Source organism: Mustela lutreola, chromosome 7 (assembly GCF_030435805.1).
Source record: "Mustela lutreola isolate mMusLut2 chromosome 7, mMusLut2.pri, whole genome shotgun sequence".
NCBI classification, from domain to species: domain Eukaryota; kingdom Metazoa; phylum Chordata; class Mammalia; order Carnivora; family Mustelidae; genus Mustela; species Mustela lutreola.
The window spans coordinates 105103018-105119599 of record NC_081296.1 but is presented as its reverse complement, the minus strand read 5'-3'; the positions used below and the strand labels follow the sequence as shown (position 1 = coordinate 105119599).

The 16582-nt window shown below is 34.6% G+C and overlaps 1 protein-coding gene across 4 annotated transcripts in view; it reads left to right on the top strand.

Annotated features, from left to right (window-relative positions):
• MAP4K5 (mitogen-activated protein kinase kinase kinase kinase 5) overlaps positions 1-16582 on the top strand; it is a 115269-nt gene that overhangs the window by 63428 nt on the left and 35259 nt on the right. For all 4 annotated transcript variants that reach the window (XM_059182051.1, XM_059182049.1, XM_059182050.1 and 1 more), the window contains exons 10-14: positions 2832-2963; positions 5040-5102; positions 7333-7414; positions 8340-8456; positions 13958-14036. In XM_059182051.1, coding sequence (XP_059038034.1) covers positions 2832-2963; positions 5040-5102; positions 7333-7414; positions 8340-8456; positions 13958-14036 — 473 coding nt within the window. The remainder of the gene's footprint in view (positions 1-2831; positions 2964-5039; positions 5103-7332; positions 7415-8339; positions 8457-13957; positions 14037-16582) is intronic.

Genomic DNA, 16582 nt, shown 5'->3' with positions numbered 1-16582 from the left:
ATGTTTTTTAGCCTGAATTCTCCTTATAGTAATTTATCAGAGAGACACAGATTATTATATGAAGAACTTTATCACTGTACTTTAATAATGAAAAACTGAGGGAAAGTATGCATGTGTAAGAAGAATTAGTTAAGGAAATTATGTACGTTTATTCAGATCTATGGAGTAAATTGCTGGTATTAAAAATCCTATTGTAAAAGGTGAATGGTCAGTGGATAAGCTCATGATATATTATTATTCAAAAAAGCAAGATTAAAAATAACATGTAAGAGGGGCACCTGGGTGGCTCAGTGGGTTAAGCCTCTACCTTCGGCTCAGGTCATGATCTCAGGGTTCTGGGATTGAGCCCCACATCGGGCTCTCTGCTCAGCAGGGAGCCTGCTTCCCCCCCTCTCTCTCTGCCTGCCTCTCTGCCTACTTGTAATCTCTGTCTGTCAAATAAATAAATAAAATCTTTAAAAAAAAATAACATGTAAGATTAAAAGTCGCATAGTGCCATGTTATAGAAGATACATGTGTGAGTAAAACTTATGGATGTAAATAAGTGAAAGGGTGGCTGTCTTTGAGTAGGATAATGTGTGACTTGTTTTCTTCCATAGAGTCTAAATTCTCTTTGTCAACACATACCAATTATAACAACAGGAAAAATAAAGGCCCACTAAATATCACTTAAGTGAAAATTGAAAGAAAACATAGTGAAGTTAGATTATGCCTATTTCCTTCCTCAGACTCTTTCTGTGATTGTCCTTCCCTGTGAACATTCTTCTCTAGTCAAAATTTGTTTTTTGTACCCTGATTATATTAAGTATTATTACCTCCCTAGTATATCCATCTGCTCTGTTTATCTTTAAGTCCTGCCCTGTCTTAAAAGTGGTGCATACTGTGCCTTTCGTCACACATGGTAGACTGAGCAGTCATAGCTTGGCTTCCCACTGCGCCAGGAAGTGCAACACTCCTGGTCGACTTGGTGCTACACTTAACCTACCACTACTGATTCTGCTGGGCAGAAGAGCTGAAACCCATATGCTTTCTTAGGGTTCCAGCTCAACTTCTGTGATACTTGCATTTCGTCATTTTGTTCCACAGTAATCATTATTTTCTTCTCTTTACTTCTATATCCATTCTTATGTACATAGTACTTCATACAGCAGGTACATCTACATATTAACATTTTTAGTGTATGTATTTTATATCCCTAAACCCCTTTAAGTTGAGAGACATTGTTCTATGTAACTTTTTGTAATCTAAATACATGTAGAGGGAACTTCCAGGGGCACCTGGGTGGCTCAGTCAGTTAAGTGTCTGCCTTCAACTAAGGTCATGATCTCAGGGTCCTGGGATCATGCCCTACATTGGGCCCCCTGCTTGGCAGAAAGTCTGCTTCTCCCTCTCCCTCTGCTCCTCTCCCTACTCATGCTCTCTCTCTCAAATAAATAAATAAACTCTTTTAAAAATAAATAAAAAATACAAGCAACTTCTACCTTGTGGATATTTAACATAAATTAGTTTTAAAATAGTAAAGAGTAAAAAAAGAGTATTTCTCCTGCTTAATATTTATACTTTATAACTTCAAATGCCATCATTATATATCACTGAATCCCAAACAATAACTACAACTCAGCTACTAAGTTCTATCTTAGATACATTCACAGTTATTTGATAATAGCTCTACTCCAATACCCACAAGCATTTCATACTCAGATCAATCTCTTCTGTCAACCATTTCATTCAGTCCCCTCTGCCCCTGCATTTGGAAAGCCCTTTATCTTTTTTCCCTTGTATTTTTTTTTTTTAAAGATTTTATTTATTTATTTGACAGAGAGAAACCACAAGTAGACGGAGAAGCAGGCAGAGAGAGAGGAAAGCAGACTCCCGCTGAGCAGAGAGCCTGATGCGGGACTTGATCCCAGGACACTGGGATCATAACCTGAGCCTAAGGCAGTGGCTCAACCCAGTGAGCCACCCAGGCGCCCCTCCCTTGTATTTTTTAAATAGGCTTCGAACTCATTCATCTGACTCTGTTTTTATCTCCTCTCGTGTCCTTCACATTGCCATGAATTTTAGATCAAGTTTACCCCCCAGAATTACCCTGTTTTCACAATAAAGTCTAAGCTTCCTTATATAATCAGTTAGGCCACTCATTATCTAGCTCCTCCCTCTGAGGTTTGTTTTACAAATACTTTTGAGACCCTCTCAAACTAGCTGTGGTGAACAACCAATTTTCTAAAATTCCCTGCTCATGATAGACTGAAGAAATTTTTTAAAAATAAGTTAGAAATGTATTACTAAAAAATGATCATGTTATTTGGACAAAAGTTAATACTCTCAATTTCTGTGCTTAACATAAACTCGTAACAAGCAGTTTATGGCTCCATGTAGGGCTGTAGATCATTGAATAGCACTGTCCTATCACCTTTCCAGGTGTTCTGTGCTATCTCCCTGCATTTGCACTTGTTTCCTCTGACTAAAATGTTGAGGCTCTTTACCCTGCCTTAGCTCCCTGCTGATTCATTCTCACCTCCTTTGGGAACATTTCTGACCATTATAGAGATTTAGGTATTCTTTTCCTGTATTATATGACAAGATTCACAAAACAGAAGCTAAAGACCAACACAAATTTTCCTCAGAGCACGATTCTTCAGAGAAGACCCCAAGATTTTTAAATACTGAATTTTAAAAGAGTATACCTATATATATACTTTCTTTACTAAGTCTTTCCTAGTAAACATCTGTCAGCCTCTTTCCCTCTAGTTCAGTGAATCTAACAAAAAATAGCAGATTTCCTATCACTTTTAAAAACTAAAGATGTTATATTCACTGATTCCCTCTAGGATGGCCCCAGAAGTTGCAGCAGTAGAAAAGAATGGTGGCTACAACCAGCTCTGTGATATCTGGGCAGTGGGAATAACAGCGATTGAACTTGGAGAACTCCAACCACCTATGTTTGATCTCCATCCAATGAGGTGTTCTTACTGTCTGCAATTATATAGTTATTAATAAAGTCTTTGAGGAGAATGAAATATTGATAACCTGGGTGTTCCCAGCTCATTTTCAAATATGTCAAAATAGTAAAGGTGTTGTAAGGGACCTAGGGGTAATAATTGCACCTAACATTTGCTCTCTTTTATTGCTGTTCCTAAGGCAGCATGGGGTGAATTGTCAGTACTATTTGAAGATTTTTCGTAAAACAAATCTTTAATAATCATATTAGAACATGGCAGTTATCATTCAAAAAGCTATTTTAAGTCTTTACATTCATTCTTCCATCAGTTGAACCTGTTTCTTTTTCTGTTCTAAGCTGAATTATAGCCAAATGATAAAGGATGCAGATGAGATTTTTTTTCTATTCTTTTTTTATTTTGTTTACTTTTCTTTTGTCAAGGGATAATGAAGAGGTAGCTTTGCTTAGCATAATTAGTATTTACATTATAGGACATATTGTCTCTCAGAAAAAATATTTGAGAGCGTTTGAAAGGATTTTTAGTACTTTGAAGGAAAATATAAATTGTGCTAAAATTTGAACTGTTATATAGTATAAAATTGAAAAGAAAACAGAGTGGGGAAAGTGTTCTTCTAGCATGATGGATAGTAGATTAGTATATATTACATAAAGAATTCATTTAGTGACTCTATGGGCAAAAGATAGATTGTTTATGATGCAAAAGATACAAAGAAACTTGAAAAACTATTTGACCTCATAAGTAACTAAAGACACACAAGGTAAAAGATATCTACTTTCAGCTGGAATGCCATTAAGTAGAGACCTTCAGGAAAATAATTTGATATTGTTGTTATGGACAATACAAATGTTTCATTGATTCTACTACTTGGAAAATTATACTTGGGAGATAATTCAAGAAAAGGAAAAGCTAAGAATTACCCATTTCAGGTTAATAAGGGAAGAAAACCTAAATGTCTAATAGCTGGTAAATTATGTGGTTTAAAAAAAATATTTTTTTTAGTTGGTGAATTATTAAGCAAATTCTTTTAGCTGTTAGTGGCAGCTATTACATATGTATAAACCAAAGCAACATGAAAAATTATTAGTGAAAAAGCAATGTAAAATTACCTAATATAATTATAATAATTGGTTAAATAAAAACTAAAGAACAGGATTTGAAATAATGTCTCAGGGTAGTAGTAATATAATCTTTATATAAGAATCATTTCATTTAAAAAAATAAAATATCTCTGATATTTAAAAAAGGACTAAGGAGTTTGCTTAGAAACCTGTAAAGGGTTTTGTAGAAAATATTGAAATAGAGCATTTTAGAATTTCCTTCTTAAATCTTCCATCCTTCTGCCCCCACAGCCCTAGAAAATGAGTCAAAGGTGAATTCATAGAGAAAGTCCTCTTGCATGTTGACTTCTACATCATTCATAATGAGAAAATGTGGAAAATTATTATCTGAAAGAGGGGAAAAGACTAGGAAATTCATATAATTTGCCTGTATACCCAAAATAATTATAGAGACAAATCTTCCATTAAGCATACAACCTAATGTTAGAGTAATATATCATCTCTGTGTTACAGAATGATACATAATTATATATACACGTGTGCATAAGATACAATGCTAGTTATATACACTAACAGTATTATAATAAAACCCTTCTCTAACATTTGGTAGCTTTACCTTGTGAATAAGAGCTTGTTTGAAATTTAAATATCCTCTCTATACCTAGGAGAAATTTTCTATAAGATATCTGAAATATTAAAAATTTGATTTCCAGGGGTTCCTGGCTAGGTCAGTTGGTAGAGTATGGATTCTACATCTCGGGGTTGTAAATTAAAGCCCTGTGTTGGGTACAGAGATTACATACATACATACATACATACATATTTAAAACCACATTATTGGTAAACTTTAAAAAAATATCTTTTTTAAAAAATTAATTTTCATATTCCATACCAGTTTTCATCAGTGCCTACATATTTAATAATTTGTATAAATGCATTACAGAATATTCATTCTGATTATTAGATGAAGTAATAAAAGTATTTCAGTATTGCTCTTTAACTGAAAATTTTATTCCAGGGCCCTCTTCTTAATGTCAAAAAGTAATTTTCAGCCTCCAAAACTAAAGGACAAAACAAAATGGTAAGTTAATGAATGTATAGATAAATTTATAGAATTTTATAGATGAAAAGGAGACAGGTTCAGTTCCCTTATCTTATAGACAATGAAACTGAAGCCCAGAGATATTAAACAGTTTTCCTGAAGTTATGTATCTCATTTACTTGCAGAGCTGTGGCAAGGATATAGGTTTATTTTCTTGATAATTCCAGTTCCTTAGAAACTTAGAGTAATAAGAAATAGGAACAAATCCACATCACCGTGTCAATGCAAAAGATTTTATGATCATCTCTGGTAAAACTCTAATCATTTTCTTAGTTTTTTAGAAGCTTGGGTAAGAAGTGTGGTGAGGAAACCATTAGAGATGAATAGATTAAAATTTTGGAGATTCGGGGTGCTCGGGTGGCTCAGTCATTAAGCATCTGCTTTCGGTTCAGGTCATGATCCCAACTTCCTGGGATCAAGCCCCGCATCAGGCTCCTTGCTTGACAGGAAGTCTTCTTCTCCCTCTCTCACTCCCCCTGCTTGTGTTCCCTCTTTTGCTGTCTCTCTCTGTCAAATAAATAAAATCTTTACAAAAAAATAAAAAATTAAAATAAAATTTTGGAGATTCATATCTTTGCCTTGGATCCTATTCTGTTAATGAATGACATGTTGACTTTTATGGAAGGTAATATGAAAAGGTTTCCCAAGTACCACGACATTTATCACTGTTGACTTTTTCTGCCTTCCTTACCTAATATTCAAAAACATTATTATTTATTTTCTAATTTATTTTCCTAATTTCTTTTTTCTCTTACTAGTAAAGCAGTTTGCCTCTTTTTTTAAATTTAATTTTATTTTTTCAGTGTTCCAAGATTCATTGTTTATGTACCACACCCAGTGCTCCATGCAATTCATGCCCTCCTTAATACCCACCACCAGACTCACCCATCCCCCCACCACCCTCCCCTCCAAAACCCTCAGTTTGTTTCTCCAGAGTCCACAGTCTCTCATGCTTCATCTCCCCCTCCAATTTACCCCAATTCACTTTTCCTTTCCTTCTCCTAATGTCCTCCTTGTTATCCCTAATGCTCCACAAGTGAGTGAAACCATATGATAATTGACTTTGTCTGTTTGCCTCTTCTTAAAGTCCATCAAGACATCTTTAATTGGATGATAAAAATTGAAAATTATTTTCTGGTAATGTTTTTGCCATGCATGTAATAAAAGAGACCATGCAAATAAAAGTTTCCAAGTTCCTAAATTCAGAATTCTTCATCTAGATTTAATGGATCTCTTATTGGGAGAGGCCCATGGGCTCCCCAAATTCTGTGTGTATATTCATTCTTCTAGGAAGACAGTCCATATCTTGTTTCAGATTCTAAGAGGCCTATCCCCAAAAGAGGTTCTAAGCTACTGTTTTGTGTTTTTTTGGCCCGTCTATGTACATAAAATATTACTTAGAATCCAGGCCATTCTGGGGATGATGCCAGGAGCAAAGGGAAAATTCCACTGGAAATAAAGGAGTTTATATCCTACTGTAGCTCTATTCTTTTGTGGTGATAAGGGTTTCTTCCTAATCCTTTTTACCCTAGGCTCCTAAGCAACTGGAACTGGAGGACTTTATGGCAGTTATGACTGGATATTCATTCAGGAATGAATGACTACTAGCTCTCACAGCTGAATTCAGTCAAATTCCAGAGCAGTTGCTGCCTTTGGAGTACCTTTGCCAGTCTCAGGGTACTCTCTGATTAAGTTATTCCTACCACAAGTCACCAAATATAATGCAGTGGTTTGATTTCTTGGCTAGAGAACTGCTACGTGGTTCCTCTTATTCCCAAGAAATTCAGTGACCCTATAAGGGTTTAGATAATCTTTTACATTACCCCCATATCTCCATGCCATTCTTTTGGTATAGGAAAATTTATATATGAGATAAATTTAACCAATGAGAAAATGCCATTTTGATTCCTAAGTGGCACCTAGATACAAGACATAGCTGCCCATTTCTAATTTTTTGTGTATTTTTTAGAGGTTATATGTTACTGTTTTGCTAACTAATTTCATTTTACTTATAGAGGAACCTGATACCTGTTTTCAAGGAATATACTGTGCTTTGGGTTTTGTCTTTTGTCTTATATTGAGCTAAGAGGCCTAAGAGAAAAATCATGTGTTTCAGACTTTCAAACTTCTTATAAATTAGTTTTATGTAGTAATACCAAAAAACTAATATTAGTGAAATATTTTTGTACATGTCTTTTTTTGTTTGAAGGTCATCAACATTCCATAATTTTGTCAAAATAGCACTAACCAAAAACCCCAAAAAAAGACCAACTGCCGAAAGACTTCTGACTGTAAGTCAATTTAAATTGTAGAAGAATTTTCTGTAGTCATGCAGTAAGTAGGCATATCACTTGAATAAAAGTATTTAGGATTTTTAATATAAAAATTTAGTGATCTCTTACTGCAGGGTTAGCAAACTTTCTGAGAAAAGTTAGATAGTAAATGTCTTAGGCTTTGGGATCACAGTCTCTGTTGCAACTTCTAAATTTTGTCATTGAAGCACAAAAGCAACCATAAACAGTATACTCGAATGGGTTTGGCTTTAATACTCAACACTTGATTTACAAAAAGAGTCAGTGCCCCAGATTTTGCCCATTGGCTTTAGTTTGCCAACCCCTGCCTTTAAAAAAAAAAACTCTTTAAAATGTTGCTGTTGTCTTCCTTGTTTTTTTATGTAAATTTATAGAATGCTCTGTGTGTATTTGTAAAATACTTTTATATTAGAAAAAGTCAATGATTACAGCTGTTTAAGGAAACTATTTAAATGTCAAAATTGAATTGTGTATCTTTGTACATTTATACAACGTTACTGAATTAAATGTTTGCAAATTCGGAATAGATATGCTTTTTTCTTACTGTGATAGGGACTGTATCTCAGTATTCATTTGCATATATATCACCATAGTGATATGAGTAATGTCTAGTTGTTATAGCCAAGGTTGTACTTTTGCAACCTAATGTAGGTTAGATAACTTTATTTAGAAAATTATTCATGTTATAAACTTACTCCACAAGGGTGCTTTAGTTTGATAATATATAATTATGGTTTCTCTGATTAATGTTTTTACTAATACGTTCTCTAATTTATTTGTATTAGTAGGCTCCCATATGCTTGTTTCTGATAGTTACTGAATGAAAAATTACAAGTAATATTTTCTATAAACAATGATGTAAAAGCATACTCATGAAATTCTGTTTTGTTTTGTTTTGACTTAGCATACGTTTGTAGGGCAGCCAGGTCTCTCTAGGGCCCTAGCAGTCGAACTGTTGGACAAAGTGAATAATCCAGACAACCATGCACATTACACTGAGGGAGATGATGATGACTTTGAGGTAAAGAGTGTTTGCATTTTGATATCTGAAAATACATGTTTAATATGGTCTGAGAGTTTATTTTCTAATTTACTCTTTTAGTTATAACAGATTTAGCCACAAAGAAATGTAAACTAAACTTATCCTGCATATAATTACCAGTTAATACTTTAAAAAATTTTGCAATATAACATAACTGGTTGACACTTTTTCTGGAAAGAACGAGGATTACTAGTCTAATTAAAACTACTTATATCATTTTATTTTCCTAGTTGATTTGCCCAAGGTTATTAAGAGGTTTCCAAGATTAGAATCAGGTCTTTTTCCTCTCCCAGAAATCCAGAATGGCTTTCCCTTCTCCTTAGACCTCAGATTCTGGTGAGAGTCTGATCTCTCCCTGATGAGAAAGGACATCTGTAGAAGGAAATAAAAGGTTTTAGGAACAGTGCTCTGAACCAAAAGAACAAAAAGTTAGCCAGAGCACATGCACATGTGATTTTTCACAAAAGAAGCTCTCTAGAAATTCAGTTGGTCATTTTTTAGTTTCTCTGTTATACAGGTTATTAACAGAATACAAATGATTTTTAAAAATTAAATTGAGGTTCCCATAGAAATTTTATCCTTTCCAATACTTGTTGAAGACTATTATGTTTTCTATTATTACATTTAGAGCTAGTCCTATGTTTTCTTTCTCCGAAAATATTGTAAAACCTTTTTGAATATATTCTATTTAACAAGAAAACTTGTAAGTCAGGAATGTGGGACTTCCTGCCCATTGGCAGGAACCTACTTAAGCTTGTATAAAACAGACCGGTGGGGGCACCTGGGTGGCTCAGTGGGTTAAGCCTCTGCCCTTGGCTCAGGTCATGGGTCATGATCTCAGGGTCCTGGGATCAAGCCCCGCATCGGGCTCCTTGCTCAGCAGGGAGCCTCCTCCCCCGACCCCACCCCTCTGTCTGCCTCTCTGCCTACTTGTGATCTTTCTCTTTCTCTCTCTCTCTGTCAAATAAATAAATAAAATCTTAAAAAAAAAAAAAAAAAACAGCTTTAAAAACAGAGCTGTGTTTTTTTCACCAGAGTTTCGTCCTCTCCTTTTAGGATTTCTTTTTTATTTCTGTGCTTCTCTGAATTTATCAGATATCTCTTTATGCCTTTATTTCCTTTTATATCTCTACCTTCACTCTGGCAAGACTATAGAACCAAACATTTTGTTTTTATTTATTGAAGTAAATGTTCTGCTTTATGTTCTTAAGTTTTGAATTATACCATGTAAGTATCATAATAACTACTAGCACTCTTTGGGTAGTCATTGTGTGCCAAGTATTAGACCAGATAATTTTCACGTTAATTCATCTAATACTCAGAACAGTCCTTTGCAACAGATTCTATTACTGCCCACATTTTATAAATGAGGGAATAAAGGAGAAAGAATAGAAGTAATTTGCCCAAGATCAAGCCTATCATTTAATTAATATGACACTATTTCTATGTATGTATTTAATAGAAATACTCAATTAAATAATATTTGAAAATTAATCTTTAAAAATTAATCATTGCCTAGTGTATAACATAGTCTTACCCTTGTCATTAGGTAACTGATGAATATTTTGTTGAGTGTTAAATGAACTTTTAGTTGAAAATATTGAATAAGCTGGCCATTCATAGATTTTTTTTTACGTTAACCATCATTTGCAGACTTGTAATAATTAATATATTAATCCCTTAAAAATTAAAAATTATTAAAATTGTTGCAGCTTAAATGTGGTATTGGTATTACTTGATTCCCCAATTTGTCTTTCATTTGTTATATAAATTACCAGACACTCTTTTTATTCCCCACATTATTTTGCTGGACTTCCCAGATCCACTCTACCTCCTGGGTTCTCCATTTCTGTTTAATGATAAAACCTTATTTTTCAGTTCATGAAATCTCTGTGCCAGATAGTTCGGAACACTATGGTGTATGAGATTCACCTGGGTGAATCTTCCCTGCCTTCAAAGAACTTATGGTCCAGTCTTAAAGGAAACTCAGAAATGCCAACAAATAATTTACAAGTATGGTAGCAGTTATGGAATGGGAAATACAGTGTGCCGTGGAGGCAAATTTTAGGAACAGGAAAGGACTTGCTGTAGAAGTGATATGTAAGTTGAAAGCTGAAGGAGAAATCAGAATTAGAGGAAGAGAACAGGCAGAATTGTTCTGAGCAGAGGGAATAATAGCATGCTAGAAAGCCCGGTGATAAAAACAAAGGCTACATACTTGAGGAGCTACAGAAAGGTTAGTCTGATTTGTGTAGGAAATAAGGAAGAAGAATGGTGGGAGGTGAAATTATGGAGCTAAACACGGCCATTTCAAACCATGTTAAAAATTCGGGGCTTTATCTAGTGGTAGAAACCATTTAATGGTGAGGGAGTAACCTAATTGTATGTGCGTTTTTAGAAGATCTCTATGACCTCAGAATGGTGATTCCATTTCTGAAAATCCTTTAAGAGGCTGCTGAGGTCATCCAGGATGGAGATGGGTGGTGTTTTAGACTAGGAATGTAGAGCAAGAATGAAGAAAAGTAGACTAATTCAGGAATTCTTTGTGAGAGTTGAAAATTGGATGAAGACATGAGGGTAGAGGATGAATAAAGATTACTGCTAGGTTTTGATTTGAATGCCTAAAGAGGTATAAAAGTGCCTCATTTATTGAGGTAGGAACACTAGAGTAAAATCTGGTATGGGAAGAAAAGGAGCTTGATTTTATATATAATAATTTTGATGTTGCACAAAACTTCCAAATGGAGAGATCTCATAAGGAATTAGATATGTGGTTGTACCTTGGGGAGAAAAGTTTGGACTACAGATATAAATTTGAAAGTCATTAAGTATAGAAGTAGGGGCGCCCGGGTGGCTCAGTGTGTTAAGTGTCTGCCTTTGGTTCAGGTCATGATCCCAGGGTCCTAGGATCAAGCCCCGCATTGGGCTCTCTACTTAGCGGGGAGCCTGCTTCCCTCTCCCCCTCTGCCTGCCTCTCTGCCTACTTGTGATCTCTCTCTGTCAAATAAATGAATAAATTTTTTTAAAAAGTATAGAAGTAGTTAGTACCTTAAGGAGTAAATGTGAATACTCAAGGGAAGCATGTAGAATGAGAAAAGAAGAGGGCCTAAGATAGCATCCTGAGATTTATTCCAAAATTTAAGAATCAAGTAGGCGAGGGGACACATGGATGGCAGTCAGTTAAGTGTCTTACTCTTGGTTTCAGTCAAGCCCTGTGTCAGGCTCTACACTCAGCGTGGAGTCTGCTTAAGATTCTCATTCTCTCTCTTTCTGTCCCTACCCCCTGTGCCCTCTCTCTCCTCTCACCTCCCTCTCTAAAATAAATAAATAAATCTTAAAAAAAAAAAAAAAAGAATCAAGTAGGCTAGGAGGAATGGCAAAGGATTGATTAAGATCGTTAAAAGAAGGAAGGAAAGTTTTAATAAGAATATTGCCTAGAAGATAAGTTAACTCTTTGGATTTTAGGTGGTGATATGCTTGGTTACTTTTTTAAAAGGATAATACTCAAATTATCAAGGTAAAGATAGATTGGTGGTTTGGAAGATAAGTATAGCAATACATTTATTCAATACATTTATGCAATTTAGTTGTGAAAGGGAGAGGTAAGATGAACAGTAGCTAGAGGAGATTGAGTTGGTAGGGATTTATTTAATTAGTTATTGTTTAAGTGGGGAAGGTAATTTTTAATAGCATTAAATGCTTATGAAAAGGGTCCAATAGATAGAGATGAGAAAGATTTAAGAGGAACAAGATGAATAGGCAAAGTCTCTGAGAAAGGAGGAGAGGCTGGGATCTACATTATGAGACACTTGATCTTAGGTATGAAGCACTTCTTCGCCTGCATAAGAGGAGGAGGATAGTTGAGATTATTGCCAGAAGATATTTTTTCTTTTATGAATCCAGTTTTTTCTGTGAGGTAAATGGCAAGGTCATCTTTTGAAAGTCTGAGGGAAAGTGATTGGGTTTGGAGAGTATGGAGAAAAGGTGTGAAATAGTAATTAAGGAGAAGGGTTGGGTTAAATGATTAGGCAAGTGTTTGTGGGCAAAGTTGAAGCCTCAGATGAGATAAATTTTCAGTGTGGTTTGCTCAGTGACTTTCCTCCAGAAAGAAAACACAAAGGTAGCTTAATTCATCCAAAGTTGTCATTCTGGCATGCCAGAGTACTGAAGGGCAGTGGGGCAAAGGGCATTTAGGATATTGGCAAGAAATTGCTTGAAATTGTAGACCACCAGATAAAACTGGATAGGAAGAAGAGTGAAGATAAGAGAAACGCTGATCGGGGATAACAAGGTAATGAGTCAAATGGACTTGGAATTCCAATGTGAACATGAAATAGCATAATGGGAGTAAATGAGAGTGAGCTCAAAGGCTGAAAAGTTTGGAGCATAGCATGAGTTTGAGTATCAGAGCTGATGGCAAGGTCCAGGTGGTGATCTTAGGACTTGAGAGTGTATTGAAGTCTGGAAGAGTGAGATGAGGTCAGAAAACATAAGTCCCAAACAGTGGGCTGTTGAAGTCCCTTGGTATGACGGTGGGTCTTGAAGTAGAGGAGAAAACATATGAGCCACTGGCCTTCATCAGTGAATGAGAATGAGTCATTAGAAATTTGATAGTTGGCAGTTGAGCTGAAGGCATAGTTTCAGAGGATCAGGAGTTTATGCAAAAGGGTATAAAGTAGCAATCTTCTCACTTGATTTACTACAGTATTCTTAATCTTCCTGCATCCAGTTATTTCTCCCCTCCGTACCTTCTTACATGCTTATCCAATTACCCTTAAATCTGACTCTGAAATACCACTCCTCTTTTGTAAAATCTCCAAAAAATTCCTTTGCCAAGAAAATAAAATTGAGAGCCTCAGCTGATATTTGGAGCCTTGCATGATCTGGCTCATTCCCAGTCTGTCTGTCTAGCTTTGTAATCTCTTCATTTAATCTTCACTGAAGCCAAATAATAACCAACTTCAGTTCCCCTGAATACAATTTCTTTTTCTTCTGCATTACTTGGTTGGTCTTGGCTCTGCTGTCTAGAATGCTTCCCACACTGCTGCACATACAACGCCTACTATCCTTCAGGCCCAGATCAGATCACAGCTCTGTCATGAGGAACTCCTCTACCCTTGCAAGTGAAAGTCATTTCTTTTTCATCTGGGCATGAATAGTAGTCATCTTAACGAATGGCATTGACCATTTTCTAATCATATTATTTGTGCATCCTAACTGCCTCGATTACAAACTCCTTGAAGATAAGATTTCTCTCTTTCTTTGCATCTTTTCAGTATTTTACACAGTATAAACATGGAATAAGTGAATAACTTTTAGAGTATCTTAGTGTTCATTTTATTATGTTTATCCTGTAATTTACTCTATTAGTAGGTAGTCATGTTTGTCAGTAGATGATCATTCAGTTAAAAAGAAAAATTTGACCTTTAACTTTATCACTGAAATTTTTTAAAGTGTGTGTATTATGCTTCTCTTCACAGCCCCATGCCATCATTCGTCATACAATTAGATCTACAAACAGGAATGCCAGAGCTGAACGGACAGCTTCAGAAATAAATTGTATGTGTTTGGTATACATTTTCAGTTGGTGGTTTTGGTGGGTTGAGCTGGGTATTTTTGTGGGTCCTTTTGGAACAATAAAATTTCAGACTAATGGAAAGTACATGCTTTAACATAATCAGAATAAACAACTAAAATAGAGGTTGTTTCTCTGTTTTATAATGGAATTCTCTTGTTTTTTCATTAAATGGTTTTTATTTACTAATTACAAAGGCAATGTATATTCATTGTAGAAAATGTATAAGAGGAAAAAATAGAAAATTAACATTGCCCATCTCATCACCCAGTACCAACCCATAGATAATATTTTTGCTAAATTGCCTTCATGTTTTTCCATGACTAAATTTACTTAACATACAAGCATTTTTTTTTTAATGCTTCTTTAAATTTTCATTTCCTAGCCTAGCCTTTATAACCAGTAAAGGTTGTGTCCTTTTTCACTGAGGTCATATATTGTAACTGAATAATTTCCTGTTGTTGGACATTTGGGTTGGTTTTGGGTTTTTTAGTCAAGTTAATAGGGGAGATTAATCTTTTCTAAAATATATACTTAAAAGGGGAAATTGATGTTTATTCAATAAATTAATCATTGACAAATATTTTGTATAAAGGATATTTGTCACTTTAGCCAGATTAATTTAGAAGAACAGATTTGCAAAGAAATTTTAGGTATGAGTATATTGACTTAAATGCATACTTTTTCAAAAGAGATTTTTAAAAGTTTACAGTAAAATAAGATAAAAATGTAATGAAGAGAATATATTAAGTATTTAGGCTAATTAAAGTTATTGCAGACGTGCATTTAGTTGAAGTTCTAGCTTTCTGGATACAGCTTTGGAAATATCTAGGTCAGTGGAGAGTTAGAATGTCCTTCCCATATCCATCAATTCAGTCAGGCCTTTTCTTAGTTAAACTGGTAATTTGAGATTTTATCTCTTTGTTAGCCTCAGATTGCTGATATTTCTAATGCTGTCTTCTTATATAATCCCAAGGGAGCTCTCTAGACTTCAAATACCATACAAAAAAGAAGCAAATTTGCTATTCCATTATAAAGCTATCTTCTTTATTTTTTGCATGTCTATAAACAGTTAATATTGTCTTACTTCTATATTTTCTTCTATAGCTTTTGAATTTTGTGTCATATTTAGCAAAGCCTTCCTGATTTTAAGATCACAATAGAATTCTATTTTTTTCTTCCATTTTTACAGTTTCACTTTTTTAATATTTAAATCTTTGATACAAGATATTAATTTATTTGGTAAGAGGTATGAAGTATGGATTCAACTTCAGCTTCTTTTTAAATGACTACCCATTTGTCTAAATGCTAATTATTAAAAACTTAGTATTTTCACTAGTGGATTTGATATATCACCTTTATGATGTATTAAATGACCATTTAGATTTTTGGTTTCTTTCCAGAAATTCTGTCATTGCATTAGTATGTCTAGTCATGTGCCAATAGCATAATTTGATTATTTAGTCTTTGTAATACCTTTTAAAATATGTTCGGGCTAATCCTCCTCCTACTCCCCTCACTCCTCCCACCAAATATATGTTGTTGCTGTTCTTTGTTATGGTATTTGGCTATTGTATTTTTCCACATAAACTTAAGAATCAGCTTATCTAGTTAAGGAAAATTCTTAGTATTTTTACCAAGATTTCATAAAAGTTCATGTATTAACTTAGGGAGAGTTGACCCCTTTATGATAGTCTGTCTTCTTAACTAAAATAGGCTTTTTGCAGAGGTAAGTTCAAGACTTAGTTCTTCCTGAACACCACAGTACTAATATCTTCACCGAGTAAGCTTTTTGTGCTTCAGTACCAGAAAAAAAATTGGTATAGTTGAAGGTCATTTTACTGGTGATTTATCTTTATATTTTCTCAAGTCTTCTTTTGTGTCTATCAAGAGCATTTTATAACTTTGTTTTTATGTGTTTACTAGGTTTTGTATAGACCTAGTTAGTTTTAATCTTATTTTTTTTGTTTCATTTTTTAAAATTTGAGCTGGTAACTTACATATAGTAAAATGCTTAGGTGTACTGTATGATGAATTTTTAAAAATGTATACACTCATGAAACTGCCATCCAGATCAAACAGAATCCCTGAAGTCCCTTCCCTTGTGCTCCTTCACAGTTAGAACCCTTCTATCTTCCTATATACCCCCGCCCTTTTCATTGCCCAGGCTAATCACCGTTCTGTTCTCTTGTCACCACAGATTGGTTTTTACCTTGATCTGGATCTCAGATAAATGGGATATGCAATTTGCACCCTTTTTGCTTGGTTTCTTTTGCTCAGCATTATGTCTGTGAGAAGCATTCATTTCATGTATAGCAATAGTTCATTGTCTTCACAGTAATAAAATATTTTATTATAGGATTATAATACAGTTTATCCATTCCTTGGTTGATGGGCATTTGATTTGTTACCAGCTTTTGGATTTTGCAACTATAGAATAAACATACTATGTGTTTTTAGTGGAGATAAGTAATTTTTAGGGTCTTGGCGTAGTCTAAGACCACCAAGGATGAATGTGATTGTGTAGTCC